Here is a 12,937-nt window from a genome sequence, read left to right on the forward strand (position 1 = left end):
TTGCTACAAAGGCAGCAGCAGGGTCTATTTTTGTCAGATAGCAGGCGTGTCGAGCCGAAAGTGCCGACACCGCTAGCTAATAACGGGTTAGCGTCTTAGCAGAACAAAACTCTCAGCGCGCACCTTAGAACAGACACAAGAACAAAAAAATCATAAACATCCATCACTTTTGTGCAATATCTTATCTGATCTGACAATTAAGAGTCTCACTGCCTCTATAAAGAGCAACGAACACGCAATAATGACGATAAACCAGAACCAGAGGGACGCGACAGTTATCCTAACCGACTCGAGCAAATGGATCCCCTGGTACCGCCAAATCAAGATGCAATGCGAAGCCCTAGAGATCTGGGACATTGTAGATCCAGCGGGCAACACACAGCCTCGTACAAAGCCGACCGAACCTCTCCCTCCACTCGTATCCGACTATGAACCAGCCGCTGCTCTGAGAAATACATCATCAGCTCCATCCTCCTCTACACGAACCGCGAGAGCCAATGCCCGAGCGCCTACACAAGATACAGTTGACATAGTCAACCCTGCTGTTCAAACTCCAGCCATACCAGCTCGATACTCAGAACTCTCAGCGGAGGGGAAGGAGGCATACGATGGGGACTCAAGGGAATTCAAGATGGTTTTTGAATCATACAAAATACGCGAACGAAACTATCGAGACGAACGCACAAACATTGCGGCAATGATCAGACACCTAAATGCAACAGTTAGCCCACACCTCTAAGTGAGCTGCTTTGAGGAACATGGAACTCTCCGCACCTGGATCACAAACCTCCAGGTAGCAGTTGGAGTAGACCTCGACGATGAGATCAGAAGGGTACGAGAGAGGTACCACGATTCCTTGAGACCTATGAGAAGCCCGCAAAATTGGGAATCATGGCTCAGCGAATACGACCAAGCTGCAACTCGCGCCGAAGCCCTAAAGATAGGGGACGTGATACAAAGCAAGCTGGTTGTGGACGACTTCCTAAAAGCAGTCTCTAAGATTGCCCCAGCATGGATGGCAACATTCACTGGAGCGGGAAGCGACCGGAACAATATAGAAAGAAGGCAGATGATGAAACTCTTCCGCGAACATATGAGCCTAGCTCACCCAACACGAGGCAAATCAAGAAGTGCCTTTATGACGGGTGAAGCAGCCTACGCGGCGAGCGGTGAATCCGACTCGAACACACAGGGGGACGCCTCAAGTGTGCAAATTAGAGCGCCATCTACCAACCCTAGCCAGGGAAACCAAAGGCAAACAAACAAACGCAAAATGAATGCACCTGGCAACAAGTCTAAGCAATTCCAGAAAAGGAATACAGCAGAAGCTGGCGATATATGTCCTGCTTGTGAACAACGCCATGACATCAGTAGCTGCTACTATGTCAACCCAACTTTGGAGACCCCAGATTGGTTCAAACCGAACAAACACATCACAAAGCTGGTACAGTACAAACTTCAGCATGATGCAGACTTACAAAGAATAATACAGGAAACAAACCTGGAAACGAAGCGACCACGCCTAACTACGGCATCACGATCGATTACACCCTACATCAAGACATCACAAACACCGGACTCAGTCACTGATTGACTAGATGGACGCGAGATCTCGAGGCTGGACGAGGGCATGATGAAAGCGGCATTCAATGCGAGCAATCAAGGATACCCATTAAAGGATGCATTCATCCTGGATTCTGGCTCGACGACGCACATCTGCAACAACCTCTCAAGGCTCGAAGACGTACGCCCGCCTGCGATGGGAGATTACATTTGGGCTGGCAACTCAAGGGTTTGGATACAAGGATACGGAGCAGTCAAGGTGACGGCAGAGGGGGCTCAGGGCAAACAAATTCTACACCTAAGCAATGTTGCCTGGTGCCCAGACTTCCTCTGCAGCCTCGTATCATTCAGGCTGCTCCGAAGACAAGGTATATGGTGGGACAATCGAGGAGACCCGACAAGCCTACGACGATGGGATGGTTCAACCATTGCCACCTTATCGGAACACTATGGGCAATGGGTTATCGAGCCACCTACTACATCAACTTCAGCCTTTCATGTGCGTATGAATCGAGCCAAACGATCACCACAAAAGGCTACTGCCATACTATGGCACAAACGACTCGGACATCCCGGGCCATCCGCGATCGAGCACCTCGTGCAGCAATCTGAGGGGGTGAGGATCAAGGGCATCACCACCGTGGAGTGTGACGCCTGCGGCAGGTCAAAATCGAAACGACAAATACGCAGGACGCCTAGACTGAACGACGAAGGGCCAGGTGAAAGGGTAGCCATCGACTTCCATGAGTATGAGGACGGCAGTTTCACCAAGGAGAAGAGCCAAATGCTGATCACTTGCCGACGGTCCCGATACACATGGGACTTCTACTTCAAGGACAACAGACCGGCTCGCTCAATCATTCGCTTCCTAGGCCTCTTCGTCCAGTTCATGAAGAAACAATTCAACATCACAGTCAAAGTCATCGAGACTGACAACGAGATCGTTACCGTCAAACAAGAGGTCGAAAAATGGTGCACGTCCCTATCAATCAAACTCGAGCCCTCCGCTCCAGATACTCAAGCTCAAAACGGAGGAGCTGAGCGCTCAGGGGGTGTTATAAAAGAAAAGGCACGCGCAATTCGACTGGATGCAAACCTTCCATGGGAACTCTGGCCAGAAACTACCAGAGCGGCGGTATACCTATACAATCGAACGCCAAATTACCCAAACAATTGGAAGACACCATACGAAATATTCTATACACACGCAGCTGCCATGAACGGCATAGTCACCGGACCTCGAAAACCAAATCAAGCTCACCTAAAAGCATATGGGTGTAAGGCTTTCGCAATGACAGACGACACCCACAGAGGAAAGTCCAGGCTACAGAGACTAGATCCGAAGGCCTGGATTGGATACCTAGTGGGATACCAGTCGACGAACATTTACCGCATATGGATCCCATCTATGGCAAAGGTAATCAGCACTCGCGACGTAGTGTTTGACGAAGAAACAATCTTCAATGGCAAGACTGAGGACCTGATGGACAATCTCATGCACAACACCCTAGAGGAAATCGCAACGTGGGTGAGAACAGTCGAACTCCCAGGTACTCAGAGCCAACAAGCAGAAACCGAGACGTTCTACGAGGACGATACGACGCAGGAAGAGAGCCCGCGCACTCAGAAAACCAGATACCACCAAGGAAGGAAGGTGGTAGAGGCATATCTAACCCCGCCACCAACTCCTCCACCTGTGGCCTTGCTAGTTCAAGGAGAGGTGAACAACGAGGATATGACGAACATGTCCAACCAATCAACATCAATGACCAGTCCATGGGCAGCCGCATTCATGGCCGGCACCGAATCAGGACACATTGGTCAACACGAAGGAAAGTCAATCGACAAGGCTCAGGTGAAGAGACTACTATCCAAGGGAATCAAGCCCCATCGTAACCAGCTACCGCCACTCCCAACAGCATACTCAAAGCTGGAAGACCATCCACTATACGAAATGTTCAAGGAAGCAGAAAAGACACACCTTCGGAGTCACCAACAAATGAAGTCATGGACTGAGGTCCAAGCATCACCAGTCAAACGAGCAGGGCACCAGATCCTAGACTGTATGTGGGTATACACCTACAAACTCGACAAGCATCACCGCCTCATCAAATGCAAGGCAAGATTGGTAGTAAGGGGAGACCAACAACGCAACATCACCTCCCAAGACACATACGCAGCAACATTGGCAGGACGCTCATTCAGAATGCTTATGGCAATCGCCGCCAAATACGATCTTGAGCTGAAACAATACGACGTCACTAATGCTTTTGTGCATGCTGCAATCGACAGAGAAATATACATGAGGATGCCAAAAGGATATCAGAAGCCTGGCACTCTACTCAAAGTGCAAAAGGCACTCTACGGGCTCCGGATCTCACCATTACTGTGGCAGAAAGAATTCACCGCAACTCTTGCTTCGATAGGGTTTCAACAAATACCACAGGAGCCATGCTGCATGATCAAAGACGGAGTTATCATCTTCTTCTATGTGGACGACATCATCGTTGCGTACCGTTCAAAGCAAGAATCAGAGGCCATGAAGGCCATCAACTGGATCCAAGAAAAATACGCTTGTACGGGAGGAGACAACTTACAGTGGTTTCTCGGTGTAGAGGTTATGCGCAATCGCAAGCAGAAGACCATACAGCTATCTCAAGCTGCATACGTCGACAAAATCAGTCAACTCATCAACCACCAAAATGTAAGGCATGATACGCCAATGTCAGGCATCGAACTCCGACCACGAGAAGGACTCGCAGCACCAGCTGAAGTCAACAAGTACCAACGCAAGATTGGATCGCTTCTATTCGCTGCAGTCACAACAAGACCCGACATAGCCTTTGCAACATCACGACTTGCTCGCTTCCTAATCAATCCAAGTACAGAACACCAAGACGCTGCAGACCGTGTGCTCCTGTATCTCAAGAAAACAGAATCCCTAGCCCTCGAACTCGGTAGAGGCGATGGCCTCGAGGTAGCAAGTGACGCGTCGTTTGCAGACAACACACTGGACAGGAAAAGCTCGCAGGGATACGCAATCAAGCTGTTCGGAGGACTCATCGCCTGGAGAGCAAGCAAGCAAGATACTGTGACAACATCAACAACAGAAGCAGAGCTGCTTGCCCTATCACAAGTTGCTAAGGAGGCAATCTTAACGTCGCGGTTGTTAAAAGAGCTTCAGGTAAAGCTAAGCAATCCAATTATCACAATCAAGTGCGACAATACTCAGACGATCCGTCTAGTAAATGAAGACGTTGCCAAATTGCAAACAAAGCTTCGGCACGTTGACATACACAATCACTGGCTACGACAGGAGGTTACCCGAAAGGTGATCAAGGTAGAGTATGTGCCGTCTGACAACATGATCGCAGACGGGTTCACAAAGCCACTGCCAGCCAATAAATGGGCCAGGTTCCTTGATCAACTGGGACTCGTCGAGCGCGAAGAAGCCCCGCTCAGAGAGATTGAGCTCAAGGAGGTGCAAGAGCAACTGGAAGGCCTCATTATGTAGGATCGATCAACCAGTTTATGCAGCTTGCAATATGCCTTCCAAGCTGAGGGGGTGTGTCAGATAGCAGGCGTGTCGAGCCGAAAGTGCCGACACCGCTAGCTAATAACGGGTTAGCGTCTTAGCAGAACAAAACTCTCAGCGCGCACCTTAGAACAGACACAAGAACAAAAAAATCATAAACATCCATCACTTTTGTGCAATATCTTATCTGATCTGACAATAAGCTGCAATAAAGATAAGCGCGGGACGCCATACCTAACGCTAAGCGCGGGTTAGTATACTGAAGTCATACCGACGTATTACCGATAACATGGTTGGCAAGCGAGCGGCGCACCCCACCAACTTTACTCACCTTACTAATCTCAATCTACAATGGCTCAACGCAGCACTACTCAATTACTATCAAATGAAGCAGATATTCAGCTTGCTATCTCATCTATCAATGCGCACCAGATCCAAGGTGCCCGTACTGCTGCAGTAGTCTACAACGTAGCCGAAACAACGCTCCGCCGCTGACGCGCTGGTATACCTGCCCGACGCGGTTGCCAGCCCAACTCAAGGAATCTTACCCAGAGAGAAGAGGAGGTGATTGTCAGCTATATACTTCACCTCGATCAGCGCGGGTTTGCGCCTACCTACGCAGCTGCACGTGATATGGCTGATAAGCTGCTGGCTGCACGCGGCGCTGGCTAGGTTGGGCAGAAGTGGCCAGCCAACTTTGTCAAGCGTACAGACAGTCTTCGGACGTGTTTTAACCGAGCGTACGATAGGCAGAGAGCTCTGTGTGAGGATGCGATATTAATAAAGAGGTGGTTTAAGCTTGTAGAAGAGATAAAGGCTGAGCAGAGTATCTGCGATGAGGACGTCTACAACTTTGATGAAGCTGGCTTTATGATGGGCAAGATTACAACGCAGCTAGTTATAACAGGAGCAGAGAGGAGAGGCAGGCCAAAGAGTATTCAGCCAGGCAATCGCGAGTGGGTAACGCTGATCGCTGCTATCAGCGCTGCTGGCTGGTCAGTGCCACCATTCCTCATCTTCGCTGGCCAGTACCACCTATCAGCGTGGTATGAGGAGGATATCCCACGCGACTGGGCGATCGCAGTCAGCGACAATGGCTGGACGAATAATGAGCTTGGAGTTGAGTGGCTAAAGCACTTCAACGCTCACACGCAGGCTCGTACTGTAGGCGCGCGTCGCCTGCTTATTATTGATGGCCATAGGAGCCACCAATCTCTAGAGTTTCAGGAACTCTGTAAGGAGAACAATATCCATATGCTCTGTATGCCTCCTCACTCATCTCACCTACTCCAGCCACTTGATGTTGGCTGCTTCTCGCCATTGAAGCGCGCGTACAGCCGTGAGGTGGAGAGCCTCATGCGCAACCACATCAACCACATCACCAAGCTAGAGTTTCTGCCAGCATTTAAGATAGCATTCAATCGCGCCTTCACGCCAGCCAACATCTGCTCAGCCTTCCGCGGCGCAGGCCTTGTTCCTCTACAACCAGAGGCTGTTCTATCAAAGGTAGATGCACAGCTGCGTACACCTACTCCTCCAGCAGCTCTGCCAGAGGCTCCCTGGGTAGCTCAAACGCCGAGCAACGCGCGTAAGCTTGAGGCTCAGTCAAGCCTAATACGTGAGCGCGTGCGCCAGCACAAGAGCTCATCACCAGCTTCAATTATTGAGGCAATTGACCAGCTAAAGAAGGGCGCTGAGGTGATGATGCTCTCTGCTGAGCTGATGCGCGATCAGATCTCTAGTCTTGAGAAGGCTAACAGCGCAGCCTCAGCGCGTAGGCGGCGCTCTAAAAGGCGTATACAGAAGCATGGAGTACTCACAAAGGGAGCTGGAGAGGATATACTGGCTCAAAATGAGGCTAACCAGCAGATTGCTCATGAAGAGCGTCAAGGAGGAGCGCAATCAGGCGTCAGCCAGCGGGCTCAAAGGCGCTGCACTAGGTGCAAGGAGACCGGGCACAACTCGCGCACATGCAACGCTAATACTATTAATATAGAGTAGTCTACTATATTAATATCTAGTATTGAAACAAGGTCCCTCTAGTAGTATGACTACCATGGATAACCGAGTGGGATGAGGGACAAGGCGGGGTGGCTGCAACGTATTGTATTGACTATCGTATCGAGTGTGTCAAACTCACTCTGTTCTGGTGGGTGCTATTGCCCAGCGGGCAGTGCCTGCCACACCAGCATATCATGTGACTCCCAAGCACCTTCTACCCTGGACTGAACTCAGATATTCTCAACAGAACCTTAGTTAATTCTCAACTTCTTCCCTATGCGTACGGTTCACCCACTCCAACAAGGGATCTATCTTTCCGGTAATCCCTGAGAATGTTACATTCGTATGTCAATCTCGTAGACCAGCGGAAACGTGCGGATGCTTACTAAACCTTAAACTAAGTTCCGAACTCGGTAACGGACATTGAAAAACGCCTGAATTGTGGAACAATCACCACTTCTCCGCACTTTAAACAAACAATTAGTCTAGATCTGGGATGCTGTTGATGGTCAGAGTAGCCAGTAATAGGCACTGATAAGGCTAGTATGCAAACTCAATCCACACCCCTTGAACACCCGCGCGTCGAATTAAGTTCTAGTCTAGGTAATAGGCTTTCAACAATGCCTGAGTTGCGGAACCATTAGAACCTCTCCGTATTGTCGATGAGCAATCAGTCTGGACCCGGAACAATGTTGTCCGTGAGAGCAGTCGAAGAGGGCTACTTGTTAAGACTAGCATGTGCACTAGATCTATATATTTATTGAACACCTGCGTGCCGTTGTGCTACTTCCTTAGAATCATCTATACGCCTTGGAAATTATTTTCAACAAGCCTCGAAAGATAACTTAAACGACTTTAGTACTGTAACGGTTTGGGACTTGCCAAGACCGACTTGGGTGAGAGTTGGGTACGGCTATCGCTACCACACTTTCTCATCACACACACCTATATAGCTGCAGTTCCTCCATAGCTACACAATGAAATGCAGTCCTCTTCTCCTCACACCGCTACAATAGCCGTACCCAACTCTCACCTAAGTTGGTCTTGGCAAGGCCCAAACCGTTACATTTTATAATACCTTTATAGGCGAGCAACCTAATCAAGCCTACCATGCCATCCGTAGGTCGTGTCGCTCTCCCTTTTGGTACGAATCAAACCATGCGATATCATGCACATACACTTGGTGAGGAGCTCGTAAGTAGTAAATGCTATGCCTGTCTTCCGCTTACAGAAGGCTAACTTTTGTTTAGAGAACTCTAGAAATTGACGTTGATATGCATAGCGACAATATCTCGCGTGTCTTGCTAGACACTGTTAGCGTTGTCGGCGCTATCTTCGAAGCCCACTATAAGATGCTAGCCGCGATGTACCAACCTACCAAATCCGACTCGATCTTATACAAAATTGCCCTGCCAGAAGGTATTATCGACGGTGACGCCCCTTACCTTTCTGCTGAAACGGTCGGCCTAGATTGTGGAACTGTACCCACTGTACTAGTCGACGAGGAGCCGTTCCTTACAGCAATGCAAGAACTTGCATTATCTGGCGACGTCATGCTCCTAGTCACACATCTGGAACAACAAAGAACCTTCTATCACCAGGCTGTGCGCGCGTTGTTTCGCTTGAATGAGTTTAAGGTCCATTGGAACTTAAGGCTAGTCAACCTAAGTAACCCTGAGATTGTCCGACAGATCCGCATAGGTCTTGGCTTCCTAGCACTCAACCTTGTCCTTTGCCCTTCCAACACTCAATTAAGTGTGTATCTAGTAGTAGCGAGCGAAGAGGCGAAAGCAATGTCTGGTATCCTCGAAGTTTCTGAGATCGAGCAGGAAAGCGAGTACGAGCGGATGTTGTTTACTCTTCTCCACCATTGGCACTTACGTTTACACAACGATAAGCCACTCTGTAGTGAGAAAAGGAATACAGTGAGCTTTCCGGGCTACCATGCGACACTGAATGCCCGACTTAGTCTTACAATAGTTTCAGCCTAAGTCGCGTGCTCAGGCCACTGAACATATGCTATTGCAACGAGAGTGCTCGATAAGGGGGGCACTTGCTCCAGGCTCAGAATGAGCTTTTCCACCACGAAATTCAGGGTCTACGCAGCGCACTTTCATTTAGAAAGAAACACAACAGCAGACTCCGCAACAATCAATTTAATCAATCTTAGAGTCGTCGATTAGATTGATTGTTAGTAGCGTCGCTACAGATTGATTGTAGATTGATTGTTAGTGTTTTTAAGCAGATTGATTGGTAGATTGATCGGATTGGTGCCAAGTCATTGAAGTTGTATACAATTACTACAGCTAGGTAATCCACTCTTGTATATTGTAGTCACGTACAAGATCCTCATCTGATAGATCGTCCTCATCGCCGCCCTTATCGCCGCCCTCAGCGCTACTGTCAGGTTGAGTTTTGAAACCAGCTCTTACCCACGCTCTCACTAACTGAAGAGCAGCGAGTAGCTCGCTGCCAATAGCGCGTCGTTTAGGCTCAAGTAGGTCGCCGAGCTCACTAAACAACCGCTCGCAATCGCTGCTCGATGCTGGGATAGTCAATATATCGATTGCAAACTGGCTTAAACACGGGTATTTTGAGCGCATTTGTATCCAATATACGACTGGGTGACCATCACCTAAGTACTGCTCTCTGCTCCACTCAGGTTCCTGGGTCTTCCAGCGCTCATACTCGTCCTCATCTGCCTCCTCGTTGTTTTTCCGGCGTATGAACGCGCCAATTACGTCATCTATCCCACTTGCAATTGTTATCGTACTTGTACGAGCTGTTAGAGGGCGCTGATGCTGAGGTTTATACGTCTGCCAGAGTCGTTGGAACCCAGCGCTAGCCGTATTAAGCCACTCTGGCTTGTCAGCCCAGCTGTTATCGCAGTAGTATTTGTAGTATGGTGTCACGAGAGGCAACGAGCAGTAATCTCAGAACTTATGAAGAAGTTTGATTTGTGTGCTACGTACAGTACTCAAGTGTAAATACAAGACGTTGCGTGAAGAAACGAAGTGGAGAGTTCCACCAGAGAAAGATATATAGCGGAAGGAAGCTTGTGTGACGTCATACAGATGTCGGGGCAGTAGCATACTGTCGAGGATAGTACATTGCGCTGTTGCGATAGGAGCGTACGGGTTAAGAGCAGGAGCGCATGGGTCAGAGGCAGGAGTGTCAAGGGGACCACGGTGGTTACCGTGACATATGGATGGAGGCAGACAGCGGCGTAGTAGGCTGGCGAGCTGTCGAGCTTGTTATAATAGTTGTTTGCCTTACTCTAGGCAGCGCGTAAGTTGATGTGGATGTGGTCCTCAGGCGCGTCAGCGTAGTTGAAATTGACTCGCTCGTACGGGCGCGTACGGGCTTCGAGCGCGCTGAGTACGTACTCAAAGACAGGTATAACCTCATATATAGCACCAAAGTTGCCTGCTTTACCGTGTCCTTCTAACCGTTCCGTAGCAAACTTAAGTGGCTCTAAGCAGTCCTGATACTCAGTTATTACTGCCCAATCAGCAGCAGTAAGACCAGTTGATCTCATCCAGGTTGGAGCGTCAGGCAGCTTGTTATTTAGCTGTATTGCGCGCCTGTTGTCAAGAGCGACCCGGCTAATGTGGTGCTCTGCGTATAAGTTATAGGCAGCCTGGAGTTGAGTAGCGCGTCGAAAAGCAGCGTAATTGTAAGGGGCTGCGCAAAGTATGCCGGTGCCTGGTAACAGGATTGTATTCGATGAAGAAAGCTATCTGCAGTGCAACGATATCTATATACGTTTGGCTTGTTGTTCACGTAGCTTCTCGAAGCATCTAAAGTGCCGAGGAAGCTCCGAAGGTTCCACCGAGGATCACCATAGCATCTGGGCTCTAGCCCGTTACAGTAATACGAGTTCCAGCGAGTGACGACAGGCTTAACCGGTTTAAGTACTTTAAGACGCTCTCTAACAGGCAACTCAGCGTTGGCAGCACGCTGAAACTCTCGAAAAAGCTCGTACTGTTGCGGTGTCTTGATGTAGTTGATAACGTCAACTAGTACGCCCAACGGCCCTTGTTTACGCCATTCCTGTAAGTATAACTCCTCTATACTGAGCTGCTTAGCAGCGTTGTCGTAAGCGTCTCTGTCTCCGCCAAATATAACAGCTTGGCCGATAAGATTGAGTGTATGAGGGCCACAACGAAGGCGTCGATGGGTGGCGTCAAAGTCGTATACGCGGCTGAGCGCGGCGATCGCGGTGTCGTTGGCGGCGTTATCGAGTACGAAATAACCCAACTTATCGCGAGTAATGCCGTATACTTTAAGAGTTTTGATGATCGCAGTTGAAATAGCCTCGCCAGTATGAGCGCCTGCGAGCAGCGGTAGGTCGATAGGCAAGTCTCGTATTACTCCAGAGGCGTCAGCAAAGTAAGCGACACTCCCAAAGAAACCACGCTTGCCGCCCTTTGTCGACCAGCCGTCAAAGCTTATATGAATTTTACTTGCAGCCTGCGACAAGGCGTGAACAACTTGGGGCTGTAACCGGCGGAATAGTCGCATCGCGTAAGTAGCAACGCTCCGAGGACTTACCCATAGTGCTGCCTCTGCCTCTGGGTTGGCAAAGTTAATTATCTCTCTAAACGAAGCGTTTGAGAGTAGCTCCATCGGCAAGTTGTTATCGAGTAGACAGAGGACTGCAGCTTGTCGAAAACGCTGTATATTGAAGTTGCCCATCGCGTTAGCAGCGCGCTGAGACCTCAACACCATTCTCAAACGCTTGCCGGAGAGAAAGCTGCCCACTAGTTTGCTGGCGCTGTTTTATGCCGTCTTTTGAGTGCATATGGCCTCGTTTTTGCTGGCTAAGATGAGACGCTGCAGCTGATGTAGCTCTTGAGACGTCAAATATGCCACTACCTCCAGCGTCAATAACCTTGTGAGTATGGCAGTACCCACATATAAACCACACTTTACTCGGGTTACTACGCTCGACAACGCTATAGCCATGTCGAAATATCCAGCTTTTAACGCGTCGCTGGGTTGCAAGAGGCTTTATAAAGCCTCTTAAGCGCTGCCAGTCAATACTATCAAAGTTATCGCCATCTCCATCATCATCGCCATCGCTACCACCATCCCTAGCTTTAGTTGTAGCCACCGTTCCAGCCTGGCTGCCCTCGATGGGCGCGACGATCTCTGCCTCTAGCTGCGACTCTAGTAATTGCGACTCAAACGTTGTAACCTGGCTCGCGGCTGCTAGGACTTGACGGGGCGATAGTGAACGTTGGGATAGGCGTTGAGATGATGGGTCCGATGAGCGTAAACGTTTAGCGGGAGCAGTGCTAGAGGTAGGAGCTCGCGAGCGTTTGGCTATATTAGGCAATCGAAACACTAGAAAACGCGTTAATATACGCGGCAGAGGCGACGTTGAGAGCTTCAAAACAGTATACAGAGAGGTAACAAGTGCTAGATAGATGAGGTTAGAGCGTGCTGACGAGTCTAGTACGGGTTAGGATGAACCCCCTGCGCTAACTGCAACACCATAAAACTATCGCAAGATAAGCAACTTAGCGGCTCTAGTAGCCTCAAAAATCTTACTAAACTCTCAATCATAACAATTAATTCAATCAATCTTTACCTCTAAGATTGAATTGATACAAATTTGTAACGTGCCCGTGCGCAGCGCGCACGGATTCGCAGCGCGCACGCCGAACACCAAAACGCTGAAACACCTACAAACTTCAACGCGTCATAACTCAACCAGCATGGCAGCTATTGACAAAGCCTTGGTAGCAATCGAATCGCGAGAGCTTGGAGATAAAATAGTATACCAGCAATATGCTGATAAGTACAACGTATCAAGGAGTGCGTTGAGCCGAA

General features: G+C 49.2%; 5 protein-coding genes across 5 annotated transcripts; 4 read left to right on the forward strand and 1 right to left on the reverse strand.

The window, feature by feature from the left end:
* Positions 1–241: 241 nt before the first annotated feature.
* On the forward strand, positions 242–1,594 carry PtrM4_055940 (uncharacterized protein; the record flags this gene model as incomplete). The annotated part of the gene is made up of 2 exons (XM_066105199.1): positions 242–721; positions 755–1,594. The coding sequence occupies 2 exons, from the start codon at positions 242–244 to the stop codon at positions 1,592–1,594; spliced, it is 1,320 nt and encodes a 439-aa protein (XP_065963826.1).
* A 39-nt stretch (positions 1,595–1,633) lies between these two features.
* Positions 1,634–5,077, forward strand: PtrM4_055950 (uncharacterized protein; the record flags this gene model as incomplete). The annotated part of the gene is made up of 1 exon (XM_066105200.1): positions 1,634–5,077. One exon carries the CDS (start codon positions 1,634–1,636, stop codon positions 5,075–5,077), a length of 3,444 nt encoding a protein of 1,147 aa, XP_065963827.1.
* An 891-nt stretch (positions 5,078–5,968) lies between these two features.
* On the forward strand, positions 5,969–7,099 carry PtrM4_055960 (uncharacterized protein; the record flags this gene model as incomplete). The annotated part of the gene is made up of 1 exon (XM_066105201.1): positions 5,969–7,099. One exon carries the CDS (start codon positions 5,969–5,971, stop codon positions 7,097–7,099), a length of 1,131 nt encoding a protein of 376 aa, XP_065963828.1.
* A 1,274-nt stretch (positions 7,100–8,373) lies between these two features.
* On the forward strand, positions 8,374–9,090 carry PtrM4_055970 (uncharacterized protein; the record flags this gene model as incomplete). The annotated part of the gene is made up of 1 exon (XM_001942056.2): positions 8,374–9,090. The coding sequence occupies one exon, from the start codon at positions 8,374–8,376 to the stop codon at positions 9,088–9,090; it is 717 nt and encodes a 238-aa protein (XP_001942091.2).
* A 1,576-nt stretch (positions 9,091–10,666) lies between these two features.
* PtrM4_055980 (uncharacterized protein) lies at positions 10,667–11,797 on the reverse strand (the record flags this gene model as incomplete). Its single annotated transcript, XM_066105202.1, has 1 exon — positions 10,667–11,797. The coding sequence occupies one exon, from the start codon at positions 11,795–11,797 to the stop codon at positions 10,667–10,669; it is 1,131 nt and encodes a 376-aa protein (XP_065963829.1).
* Between the last annotated feature and the right edge of the window lie 1,140 nt (positions 11,798–12,937).

The sequence above is a fragment of the Pyrenophora tritici-repentis genome, chromosome 2 (assembly GCF_003171515.1).
Source record: "Pyrenophora tritici-repentis strain M4 chromosome 2, whole genome shotgun sequence".
In the NCBI taxonomy this organism is placed as follows: Eukaryota; Fungi; Ascomycota; class Dothideomycetes; order Pleosporales; family Pleosporaceae; genus Pyrenophora; species Pyrenophora tritici-repentis.